The sequence below is a fragment of the Rhinolophus hipposideros genome (genome assembly GCF_964194185.1).
Source record: "Rhinolophus hipposideros genome assembly, chromosome: 11".
NCBI lineage: Eukaryota > Metazoa > Chordata > Mammalia > Chiroptera > Rhinolophidae > Rhinolophus > Rhinolophus hipposideros.
Genome location: NC_138057.1, coordinates 83,544,527 through 83,557,164, shown reverse-complemented (window position 1 = coordinate 83,557,164; position 12,638 = coordinate 83,544,527). Strand labels below are relative to the sequence as shown.

The 12,638-nt window shown below is 53.6% G+C and overlaps 1 protein-coding gene across 8 annotated transcripts in view; it reads right to left on the bottom strand.

The window, feature by feature from the left end:
• The window catches only part of EHMT1 (euchromatic histone lysine methyltransferase 1), a 129,284-nt gene that overhangs the window by 50,204 nt on the left and 66,442 nt on the right, over positions 1-12,638 (bottom strand). For 4 of the 8 annotated variants that reach the window (XM_081065776.1, XM_081065779.1, XM_081065775.1 and 1 more), the window contains 5 exons: positions 10,889-11,046; positions 10,503-10,691; positions 4,814-4,891; positions 3,437-3,557; positions 267-395 (listed from right to left, as the gene is read on the bottom strand). In XM_081065776.1, the coding sequence (XP_080921902.1) occupies positions 267-395; positions 3,437-3,557; positions 4,814-4,891; positions 10,503-10,691; positions 10,889-11,046 (675 nt within the window). The remainder of the gene's footprint in view (positions 1-266; positions 396-3,436; positions 3,558-4,813; positions 4,892-10,502; positions 10,692-10,888; positions 11,047-12,638) is intronic. The other 4 variants (XM_081065777.1, XM_081065773.1, XM_081065778.1 and 1 more) reach the window with 2 other exon arrangements.

Below are 12,638 nucleotides of genomic sequence, written 5' to 3'. Positions count from 1 at the left end.
CTTGAGCCAGCAGACGCGCTTGGCGAGACTCCGGCATCATTCCACATCACGTACCCACGTATTTGTGAAGCTCAGTCGGGTGGGGGGCCTTTCCACTGGCAACTGTGCGTGAAAATGTGCCCAATGGGTGGGCAGGGGGTGGTCCACACTCGGCAGACCCAGTTCTGCCCGCGGGGTTGGCTAGTCTATCCACAGAGGGTACCCTCACTTGGAGGCTGTGGTGAGATCAGTGCCGCCTCAGGGGCAGGTGAGCTCATGACGCTCACCTTCCACTTGCGAGGGCGGCGTCCCCTTGACACGCAGGTCTAGGGAGTCCAAACAAACCTCCACGTAGGCCGTGGTGTCTCCTGCTGCCTGCTCTGCGCTTCCTGAAGACGACGCGTATGCTTCAGAACCTGCATACAAAGGGCACACCAGTGACACTGTAGGGCCGCGCCCACGCCCAGGTGCTGAACATTGTCACCAGGACTGGCCTCCTCCCCGCCACCCCCGGCAGCATCGCGTCACAGCCTGGTGCCATTCTGTTGGTTCCCCCACATCCAAGGACACTTGTGGGGGCAAGGGGTCTGTATCAAGAAAAACAAAGGCAAAGAAGTGCAAAATCCTTCTCTGAACTATTGGCTAAACAAAAGTGACTGAATACTCGCGGGAAAAGGCACAAAAGCTATGGGTACATTCTGCAACGATCACTTCCAAAACAAAGCACAGAACTCTGGCTCGCAGGTTGTAGACCAGCCGATGAGCAGGAGCTGAAGAAGAAAGAGGCCCACACATGTGAGCCACGGGCTCTGCCCAGCCTCAGACACCTGGGGCCAGGTGCAGGGACATACGTGTCCACTGCCACAAGAGCTAGTTTATCACATGGGTGGCTCATTGGAAGACAACACATTCTGAACATGCCCAGGAGCAGGCGTGTGTGTCCATAAAGGGCCTGTGAGGCAGGTCCTGGGGTGGATGATGGATGGATGGATGGATGGATGGATGGATGGATGGATGGATGAATGGATGGATGGTGGATAGATGGATGGATGGTGGGTGAATGGATGGATGGATGGATGGATGGATGGATGGATGGATGGATGGTAGACGGATGGTGGATGGATGGATGGATGGATGGATGGTAGACGGATGGTGGATAGATGGATGGATGGTGGGTGGATGGATGGATGGATGGATGGATGAATGGATGAATGGATGGTGGATGGATGGATGGATGGATGGATGACAGATGGATGGTGGATGGATGGATGGATGGATGGATGGATGAATGGTGAATGGTGGATGGTGGATAGATGTATGGATGGTGGGTGAATGGATGGATGGATGGATGGATGGTAGACGGATGGTGGATGGATGGATGGATGGTGGATGGTGGATAAATGGATGGATGGTGGGTGGATGGATGGATGGATGAATGGATGGTGGATGGATGGATGACAGATGGATGGTGGATGGATGGATGGATGGATGACGGATGGATGAATGGTGAATGGTGGATGGATGGATGGTGGATGGTGGATAGATGGATGGATGGTGGGTGAATGGATGGATGGATGGATGGGTGGTAGATGGATGGTGGATGGATGAATGGTGGACGGTGGATAGATGGATGGATGGTGGGTGAATGGATGGATGGATGGATGGATGGATGGATGGATGGATGGACGGACAGATGGACGGATGGATGGATGATGGATGACGGATGGTGGATGGATGGATGGATGGACGGATGGATGGTGGATGGATGGTGGATGGATGGATGGATGGATGGATGGGTGGGTGGTGGATGGATGGATGATGTATTATTGTGATGGATGGTTGGATAGATGGAAGGATGGATGGAAGGATGAATGATGAATAGATGGATGGATGGATGGATGGTAGATGGACGGATTGATGGATGGATGAAAAAAAGAAAGAAACAGACTAGCAAGTCCAGAAACAGCCTACACACTGTCTTCAAAGGTTCAAAGGGTGAAGCAGAGAAAGTCTTTTTGGCTGGTGTTACTGGAACAACTGGACATCCATGTGAAAATGTGAGCGGACCCCTCCTCACACCACACACAGAAACTAAATCAAATGGATCAGGAGAAACCCATGTATGAAGGGCTTATGCTGTAAAGCTTCCAAAAGAAAAAATAGGACAAAGTCTCTGTGACCTGAGTTAGTCAAAGCTTTCTGAGATCACAAATAGCATGACTTTTGGGGAAAAAAAATAGTATTAAATTAGACTGCAACAAAATTTTATGAACTTTACTAGGTGAACATATTTGCAAAACATGTATCTGACAAAGAGACTTGTATCCACAGCACTGAAAGAACCCTTGCAACTCAATGGAAGGCACACAATCTGATTTAAACAAGCAAAAGACAGAAACACTTTCCCAAGGAAACCAGGAAAGCCGAGGGGTGAGCCTCACTGTTCGTTAGGAAACTCACAGTGGCAGCACAGCGAGACGCCCAGCTCCCCACAGCCTGGCCACAGAAGCTGCAGGGCTCTCTGCGCACTGCGGGATGGACGCGGACGAGCCTCGGGAAGCAGTCTCCCGAGCTAAGAAGTTAGACACACAGCATTTGCCTCAGCCACCCCGCTCCTAAATATTTGCTCAAGGTAACGAAAGCATCTGTTCAGTCAAGACTTGTACACAAATGTCTGTAGCAGTTTTACTGCTGAGACTGCCCCCCACACTGGAAAGAGCTCACTGCCCATGCCCATGAGCACGTCGTGACAGCCCCAGCCAGGCGTCCTTCCCACCTCCTGTCCGTGGATCTGACCGCGTGGATGACTGTTAGGCACAAAGCAGCCCGAGAAAGGGCAGCTGCCCGACAGTCCAGTAACACCACAGCCCACACCGCACTCCCTGCCATCTGTGGGGAGAAAGCTCAGGTGCCTGGGGACAGGGAGGGCTGGCAGGGGCATAGGACCCTGCAGCTGGCGGGCATTCAGACAGGAATGTGCTGGAGGTCTCACCGTCATACACCCGTGTCAAAAGTCACCTGCTGGGCACTTCACCAAATGCCAAGTCCTCCGAAACAAAGCTGTCGAAGTGGTGCTGGTCCCTGGGCCTCCAGGCTCTGTGGGCCATGTGCTTCCCTGTGCTCCCTGAATCAAATTACTTCTGGAGCAGGGGATCCAACTCAAGGGCCGAAAACTGCCCACACAGGACTCTGAGGGTGCACGCAGGCCACAGATGCCCAGTCACAAAGGGAAGGTGACGAAGGACCCCCATCAACTCAACGGGCCACAAGGAAGCCAGTGTCACAGGAGATTTGCCGGGAGAAAGCCACTTTAGGATCAGCTGACTGTCTCTAACAAAGTGCTTCTAAACACTTCCTTGTTTTTTTTTTTTTTTTTTAACAGTGGAGCCCCCTTTCCAAATGAAATCCTGCAGAGAACCCACCCACAAGGCGGCCCCAGTGTGGCCAGCACACTTACCCAGCAGGCCGCTCGGCTTCTTTCTGTTTCTCCGCCTCCTCTTCCTGGCCGGCTTGACCCATGGGCTGTCAGGCTTCCCTTTCCTCCTGAGGAACTTCTTCTTGATGCTGGATTCAGAGCTCTGAGAACCAAAGGGGCAGGAAGAGAAGCGTGAGCATGGGCGATGCTGGACGCAGAGTGCTGGAAGTTCTGTTTTCTTGCAAAATTGAATACCTGCTACATCTCCATTCTGCAGCTACAATATTAATTTCACTTTCGACACTTTTCTGGGTTACACTCTTAACAATACCAGGTTTTTCCCCAAACATCACTCTAAGGTCAATTATTTTACAGGTAAAAAACAAGGGAGTAGAGCAAAAAAATTAAAATGGAATGTATAAATCTTCTCTGAGTTTGGCGTCAATAAAATAAAACAAGCAAGTCCTACCCAGGAACTGAACAAACTCAGGGAGAGAACCCACTTTTATCACAGGCATCCTTTCATTTTGCTCATGAGAAAAGGGCAGTTAGTGCCCCAGTTGAGTTCAGACTCTGGCCAAATCCTGTACCGGAGAGCTAAGGAAGGCTGGAACTCACTCCTGATGTTTTAAGGCTGCCTGAGAACGTTTCTGAATTCTAGCTGTAGAAAGGGCACCTCGCTGGCCCAAATGCCAGAGAGGCACGGCGTGAACCCCAAGACTTTCTAACCCATCTCACATGAGAACATCCCACTTCTTTTAACAGAAAAGACATCTAAGACGGACACACACACACCAGCCGCTCCGACAAATGCCCTGGTGCCCGAGCCCTGCCCACGGGGAGCAGCCCCCCACCCAGCACTGCACACAGCCGGCCTCGTCCCCAGACCCCCTTCATGCTCTGTACCCAAAGCTCACTGCTACTTGGGTCCACTGCCCCTGACAGTCCGTGTCACCCACCCACCCGACAAGCTTCACCAATGACCATGTTCTACTTGTTAAGAGCCTCTCTCAGTCCACGAGACACCGAATTATCTGAGCTTGGAGGCTCCTTCCCAGTCCTGGGGGGTGCTGGCTGGCCTGGACCCCGGCCCCGCCCTCTGGCCCCGTCTCCGTGCCGCCTGCACTTGGCTGCCCCTGGTAACACCGGGGACTGCGTTCCCGTCCCATGTGACAGCCAGCCTACCAAGAGGAGCTGCCGGTTCTACCTGACACCTCCAGTCCCGCCTTGTGTAACAGTAAGCGGCAGAGTCACCACCGCTGTCCGTGCTGCAGCTGCTGCCCCGTCCGACCAGCCCCCCAGGTCCCTGGCCTCGTGCTGGGGGATGTGACCCCGTCTGCCTGCCGTTACACATCAAGGCACAGCGAGGGACAGGAGTGAGGCCCGCGGTGGTCCCGCACCCCCGACGCAGCCGCTTACCAGGTCCGACTCGTCCCCGTCCTCCTCCTCCTCCCCGGTGCCGGCTGACTCCTGCTCCTCTTCAGACTCGCCGTCCATCTGAGCGGCCACAACGCGCCACAAAGGAAACAGATACCACTGAGACCTCCGACCAGAACACATTTCCCAAACACTGGCGGTGCACATGGGGTCCCCCTGCCCCGGCCCTGAAAGTCCATCCTGGCGACGGAGCCTGTACCATGTTTCCACCTAGACCTAGAAGTACAGACTGACTCCCCAACCTGACGTGACACAAAGGTGGCTCCCCAGAGGTCGCCAACGGCCAGAGGTCGTCAATGGCCAGAGGTCGTCAATGGCCAGAGGTCGTCAACGACCAGAGGTCACCAATGGCCAGAGGACGCCAATGGCCAGAGGTCGCCAATGGCCAGAGGTCGCCTATGGCCAGAGGTCGCCAATGGCCAAGGTTGCCAATGGCCAGAGTTGCCAATGGCCAGAGGTCACCTATGGCCAAGGTCACCAATGGCCAGAGTTGCCAACGGCCAGAGTTGCCAACGGCCAGAGTTGCCATTGGGCAGAGGTCGCCAATGGCCAGAGTCACCAATGGCCAGAGGTCGCCAATGGCCAGAGTCACCAATGGCCAGAGGTCGCCAATGGCCAGAGTTGCCACTGGCCAGAGTTGCCAATGGCCAGAGGTCGCCAATAGCCAGAGTTGCCACTGGCCAGCAATACACTTTGGGGCTCTTCCCACACCAGAACAGCACAGGCACCTTCTTTGTTTACTGCTGTATTCACTTTTCTATCCACATAGGTGAATATATTTTCAGTACAAGAGACACAAAACCACAGGCAAGCACATACTGGGCCCTTCACATCCCCTGCGAGGAGGGCCCGCGTCCTGTGGGGCTGCCTGCGGTGACTGCTCCATCAGCAGCTCCATCAGCAGCTTCCCACTGCGGCTGTGTTCCAGACAAGCAAGAGCCTCTAGGACAGACTGCACAGGATACCAGTGCCCCAAGGCACCACCAGCCTCCAAAGGGGTTGCGCGGCCCCAGGACGGAAGGCGCGAGATGGCCCTGACATCACCGCATTTTCCCACGTCTCCCCACATCTCACGTGGCCTCATCCTCAGTCCGTATTTCCACTGGGTCTCTGCTTTCTGAGTGATCTGCAGAAGCTCCACACATAGGAGTGTAATGTTTCGTTCCAAGTGTTTTCCTCATTAAGTTCTTTAAGCTTTGCTTCTGGTGTTTCTCATCGCACAGCTTTGGAGGCTGCATCTAGACCAATCAGACGTGTCCATCTTCCCTTCGTGGGTTCTGGGTTTGCGTCTTGTACTAGAGGGCCTTCCTCCTTTCAGATGAGAAAATTGTTTCCAACATTTTCTGGACACTAAATCTTCTGGAATTTACTTTTTAAATAACAGCTTTCCTGAGATGGAATTCACCCACCCTAAAATTCATCCCTTTAAAGTGTACGGCTGGGTAGTTTTCACTATATTGAGTTGTGCATCCACCCCCCACCCCACTTCCGGAATGGAGCTCCATTTGCTACAGGCCATCTTTCCCCCCCCAAAAGACCGGTCAGTTGTTCAACAACATTTACTGGAAAGTGAATGTCCCCTTGAGCCCATCCTTAGTACAAACTGCATCTTTACATTGGAACAGTCACACACACACACACACCACACCACCCCCATACAAGCCCCCGTTTCAGTTACTCTCCAGGTTTGCTACTGCTGTCCTCCCCTGTGCTGCTGTCAACTGTCCCACAGAGTCCTGCAAGGACTGTGATGAGAGCTGTTCCTGAATTTATGGATAATGTGCAGGATAAAACAACGAATATTTTCATTCAGACAAAGAATGGATCTTTCCAGGATTGTGTCTTTTTCTTAAACCTCTTTCAGCAAAGTTTTACAGTTTTCCTCTTGTAGGCAACAGACGTTTCTTGTTAAATGTATTGCTAAGTACTCTGGTATATCCAAGAATTCGTTTTTTGTAATGTTAAAATAATAAAATCATACTTTATAGCTTCTAGGTGTGGATGCCGTGGTTTTGTTTCTCGGGGTCCTTATTGTAAGACCCACACTGACGTATCTGCTTCAAGACAACCCATGTGTTGGACGACGAGACTGGCCAAACATCGATGACTGCTCACCATTTCTGGATGTCTGCGTTTCTTGACATTTTCTATTTAGAAGTTAAAAACCACAGGCCTTTATCGAGGTGCACTGCTGTCGTCACCTCTGTAGTTACAAGGACACGAACGGTTTTACATCTTGATCACGTCTACGTTCAGTTCACTAACTAATAACTAATAACACGTCAGCTGATGTTCTTACTTTTTTTAGACAGATGATTATATTCTCAGCAAATTCTCCTCCTCGTCCTTTAAATATTAATGTTTCCTCCTGGTTCTCGTGCTAGGACTCCGGCGAGATCGTGCCGGGAAGACAGTGGCCATCACTCCCCCTCTGTCACTGCTATTAAAATGCTTTAAAATTTTCACCATGAAATAGAATAACCTTTTCTGTAGGATTCTGGCATCTTTAGTCAGCTTTATTTAACATGTTGTCTTTAAATTTCATTAGGTAGTTTTTCACGTTAAAAAGATTGAGCAATAAAACTACCAATTAAAATAGGCAGGTTCATCAACTCCTGTTTTTTGAAATGCCCATGAAGTGACGGTAAAGGGTAACTTTATAAAGGGTCGCTTAATAACTGCACATACGACAGCTGCCAGGAACAAGGTGCAGGTGGAAACCTGTGGAAACTGGAAAGAGAGCGACAGGAGCCGGCGTAACTGCTCCGACGCTGAACGGGGAGATCACGCAGGCACGCGAAGCAAAGGCGAGCAGGAGACCCTGACCCGGCAGGACAGGACCCTGGTCACCGGGCCAGGACGTGAGTGTCCAGCACAACAAACCACGCAGCGCCCAACTGCCTGCCACATGACCAGTCCTCAACTGGCTTCCAATCCAAACGACAAGGCACAGATGCCAGCCACACGGGTGACAGTGCGGCTACAGTAGGAGAAGAGACTGACGACGCTGCAACACACAGCAGTTCTGACCCCACAGCCCCGAGAGGGTCTCAGAGAACCAAGACCTCTTTCAAACCACTGTTACGTAACAATGAAAACAAACTAACAATTTAAGTAAATCCCACATACTGTAAGCACTGAGTAAACTAAGCCACACTCAGAAAAGGAACGCACCCTGCAGACTCCATTTACACAAAGAACCAAAACAGAGAAGACGGCCACAGACAGCGGGCAGGTGCACGGGGCAGGCGGTGACACTCCAGCCGGTGCGGCCAATCTGTGATCGCGAGCGACTGTCCTCCTCACAGGTAGGTGCCATCAGGAAGTGCCCCGAGTGCAGAAGCACTGAGCTGTGTCCCCGCCTCAGCAACAGATGCTCCCCAGCCTTCCTCGACCTCTCTCACGTGGTCTGAGCATTGGTGAGACCTGTCAACAGCCGGTGAAGGACCAGCTCTTCTGGGTGCAGCCCCGTCCCCACCCCCTCACCTCCACACCCGCTGTGTGACCCGCACAGGCCACCTGGGGCAGCCCCCCATTTACTGGCCAGCCTGACTGGCCGCTCCTGCCATCTGATTCTGTTTCCCACTGTGCACACTGTCTTCCGATTCTGCTTTTGTTTCTTTGTTCTTTTGTTAGCTTGACATCCATTTTATTTGTGCCTTTGTATCACTTCTAGAGTTCTTCCGTGTTATTCGCTGTCTAGGTTCTCTCCGGAAGACAACAACCTCGATGAAGATAGAGAATCCTCAAATGGACGCCAACGCCGAAGCCACGTGGTAGGTGACAAACATGGCATCTAAATCAGCAGGGGAAACGTCCATCAATGTGCTGGCGACACACATGGCTACGCATCTGAGGGAAGCCATGGTCCCTGACCTCATGTTTTGTTTAAAAAGCTTTGAAACAGAATTTATACACCATAAAGTTCACCCATTCTGAGCGTATCTACTCACATGTTTTATCACCACATAAATTCTATGTGAATCAAATATTTCTACACAAAAGTGAAACCCATCAAGTATTACAAGACAGTTTACATCAATTTGCTCAGAATCACCAGTAAGAAAGGCTGCTTGTCGCAGTTAGAACACAGAACCAGGAATCATAATGAAACAAACCAGTGCCATGGGTCCTAGGCTAGGCTGGACAATGAGCATCCGGGGAACCGAGCTCGGCCAAGTTGCCGCGACCGACCAAGTCTATTCATACAAAGGTCCTGAGACTCCGTCGCTGCAGAAAAGTGGGCGAAGGACACTGAGTGGGTCCCCCCGGAGTGAGAGCCCGTGAGCAGTGGGTCAGCCCACCCAGAGCCGCAGCCAAACACTGCGGCTCCAGCAGCTCAGACTGCAGGGGGCGGACAGGAGGCTAAGGCTCAGGGGTGGCCTGGCAGGGAGCTGTGTGCTTCAGACGCACTCGGCTCACTGCCCACGAGCACACTCACAGGGGCGGCGAGGGTGCCCCCGTAGGAAGCTGCCGGGTGCACGGTGGGCCTGTGCACTGCCGGGGTGGGCAAGGGGAGTGCGGCCACACAGTGAGTGAGGAGAGGGCGCCGCATGGGTGGGGCTGTGGGGCAAAGGGGGCCGGGACCAGGGGGTGGGACTTGCTGGCCGGTGGGGCGCAGGGACTCCTACAACTACCATTTAGAACGTCACCCAAGGAATTAGGATACTGTGCGTTTCCTTCCAACACTTCTCTATATGAATGGAAAAACACTAATAAATAAAATTTTAAAACAAACAAATAATTTTAAAATTCCCTTTAAATCTATAATGTTAGCATTTCCACCAATTTACTTTTGAATAATTACCTAAGAGCTACAGCAACGTCGTAAAATTCACCCCAAAACCTGCTAAAGGAGAAGAACGGGCATTAATTGGCTAAAGATGGGTCTGAAACTTGTCCCGGAGGACACGGTGCGTGTGGGCTGCACCCACAGCACACGGGGACGCGGAGTACGCACAGGGACAAATCGCCAGGTCCCTCAGCCGGACTGCCGTGGTCATCGTGCTTGCCTGAACCTGCCTGCCTACGTGAGCTTCAGGGGAACTCACCAGCTGGGACAGACAAGATGAGACTTTTCTCAGAGTCTGAGATGGGGATGGTAAAGTCACAGGTGTCTGTGTCGCTCCCCAAGGGCCCCTAACTTAGTCCTCTCAGAACTGAAAGAACGTAACGCAGCCCAAGCAGCACGGTCTGTGCAGAATCATACCCATCCATGGCCCTGGAGACCCTGGCCTAGTGCTGAGCCCCAGGCCACCTGCAGACAGGGCCCGGCCGGCAGGTGCCACAGCACTACCACCTCCCAGAGCTTGTCCTCGGGCAGGCACGGACGAAGGGCCCAGGACGAGGACACACCAGGCGTTCATAGAACGCAGGCAGCCAGCAGCCCAGAGACCCTGCGCCTGTGCCTGCACAGGGTGCCTGGCACTGAAAGGCCAAGGCCAGGACAGGCAGCCGCCAGGGACACGGTCACACCCGATGATTCCGACTGGCAGAGCCGGAAGTGGCTGGGAAGCTACTCCACTGAACGCGGTGCAGGACGACTGACACTTCTCTGATGCACACAAGTGAAAGCCCAAGAGCAAACAGACGCAGTCCCAGCCACAAGCACAGGGCCCGGGGAGGCCTGGGCACTGCGGACTGCGGCGTCGGGCTCCATCGGGAGGCCTACCTTGTGCGTGGGGCCTGCCCCCGGCACGCTCTCCTTCCGAGCCCTGCTGTCCTCGGGGGGGAAGGCGACGGCCTGCTCGGCCCCCGGGTCCTCGTCCTCGTCCAGCTCCTCCGAGTCATCGTCCTCCGAGTCCACGTCCAAGCTCTCGCCGTTCACGTGAAGGGCGCCGTCGCCCAGCTCCTTCTCGCCCTGGAACAGGCCAGCGTTCAGCGTCAGCACGGCCTGCGGCCGCGCACTAGACAGGGCATGCAGGGCCTCCGGGGGAGGCGGGCTGCGGCCGCGGCCCCAAAAGCGACCCCGGTCATCCACCTCCTGCAGCGCTGCTGGGCCCGGGGCCTGGCGCAGGCGCGGGCTCTGACACGCTGCACGCAGCGAGCACCCCTTACCTTGGAGCCCGCGGTGGAGTGAGTTATACTCTTAAACATCTCAATCACCGTCCTCTGTTTTAACACTTTGGTCTTTTTCTTAGGAACCAGGCTATAGGTCCCCATTCTTCGTTTTTTCTTCCGAGATACTGCAGCTGCTAAAACAAAAGGCAAGGAAGCTAAAAAAAAAAAAGTCAAAAGGGGACAAGAAAGGAAAAGAAATGCCACTCAAATGTTCTTCAAAGGCAGGTGCCCGTTTACAAGATTATCAGCACAACACACAGTGGTGGCGGTTCTTACTGGTCGGAAATGGCCTGGGCTGTTTGTTTTCTTCACAACAAAACTGCATGTGCAGATGCAGGCAGGGACCTGCCACCAGAGAAGGAGAAGCCACACACCATCAGAAGCAGGAGCCCCACCTGGACCACTGTGAGGGGACAGCAAGGGTCACGGACAGGGTGTCTTCCCCAAGAGTGAATCACACGTCTCTAGACGCGTCCACTGCTAAAGGACGGCCACGCGGCAGTGCCCACGGCGACCCGTGCCACCCTGCCTCTTACTCAGCAGGCCCGGAACCAAGGGGGATGAGAAGCCCGCAGTGACTGGAAGCCGCAGGGCCAGTGGGGGACCGAGTGGGTCCGAACCCTCCTGACGCAACAGCTGCAGGCTGCTTGGTTTGCAGAACGACGCTCCCTACGGTACTTCATTTTCTCTTACAAGTTCCAGGCTTTCAAAAATGTCTGAGAATTGTGGATCTAACACAGAGGAACTCTCCTAAAGGCTGAAGCAGTACCTTTTCTCTAGATCTACAAAATGGAGGAAAACAAAGCTGGAAGGGCCAGCCACCAAGACTGCGTGGATTGTGCGGCGTGGAAGAGAGCTGGTGGGCCTCCGCCTGGGGACAGCCACCACGCGGTCCTGCAGCATGACGGTCACCTCAAGGATACGAGCTAGGGCAGGGCAGGTGTGCCAGCACGGGGCACGACCCGACACAACCTCACGAGGGACAGCAGCGTGTGCTCTGTAACATGCGGGTCCCCCTGCGGTGCCCAGGCTGGAAAGGACAGGACCGTCCAGGACCATACCCAGGGCGACCTGCAGTCTTAAGTCCCAGAGATGACCCCTGGGCCGGCTCCACCCCTCTCACAGGAAGACCGCACCCCTGGGCAGAGAAGAGTGGGGTTTGCAGAACAAAGCCGACAGGCTGTCCCCTTCCAGGTCTGCACGAACTCTGTCACAAAGGCCTGTGTCCACAAGGGCCACACCGAGTGGACACTCTGTGTCCACACGATGCTGACAGGCACACAAGCAACGCTATAATGAGGCGAGGCGGCCGTGAGGTTGCCCCCTCTGTGGGTGACACCTGCAGGCACAGAAATCGCGACTTCTGCGCCCTCCGGGGGCTGCAGCACGAGGAGCGGCTGGAACTGTGCGAGCGTCTGTAACAGACCGGTCCGCTAACTGGGAGCTGTTTAATACTGCCCCAGACTAACCCCACTGGGGCTGGAAATCAGCCCCATTTCCAGCTGACTGAGAAGGAAGCTGTGGAAGGACTAACGGTGGGAAACTGCAAAACCCACTGAGCATATCTTTCTGGAAAACTCAGATTAAAGAGATGATGAAATGATAAAGAAAAATTAGGAAATATCCTAACACTCTAACAGAAACACTGACTTCTGACACTGCTTGCCAATCCTTACCAATTTCATGGTTTTGCAAAGGGCCAGATTTAGCTGTTTGAAACAGGTAACAATGAGTCAAAATAGCCAAA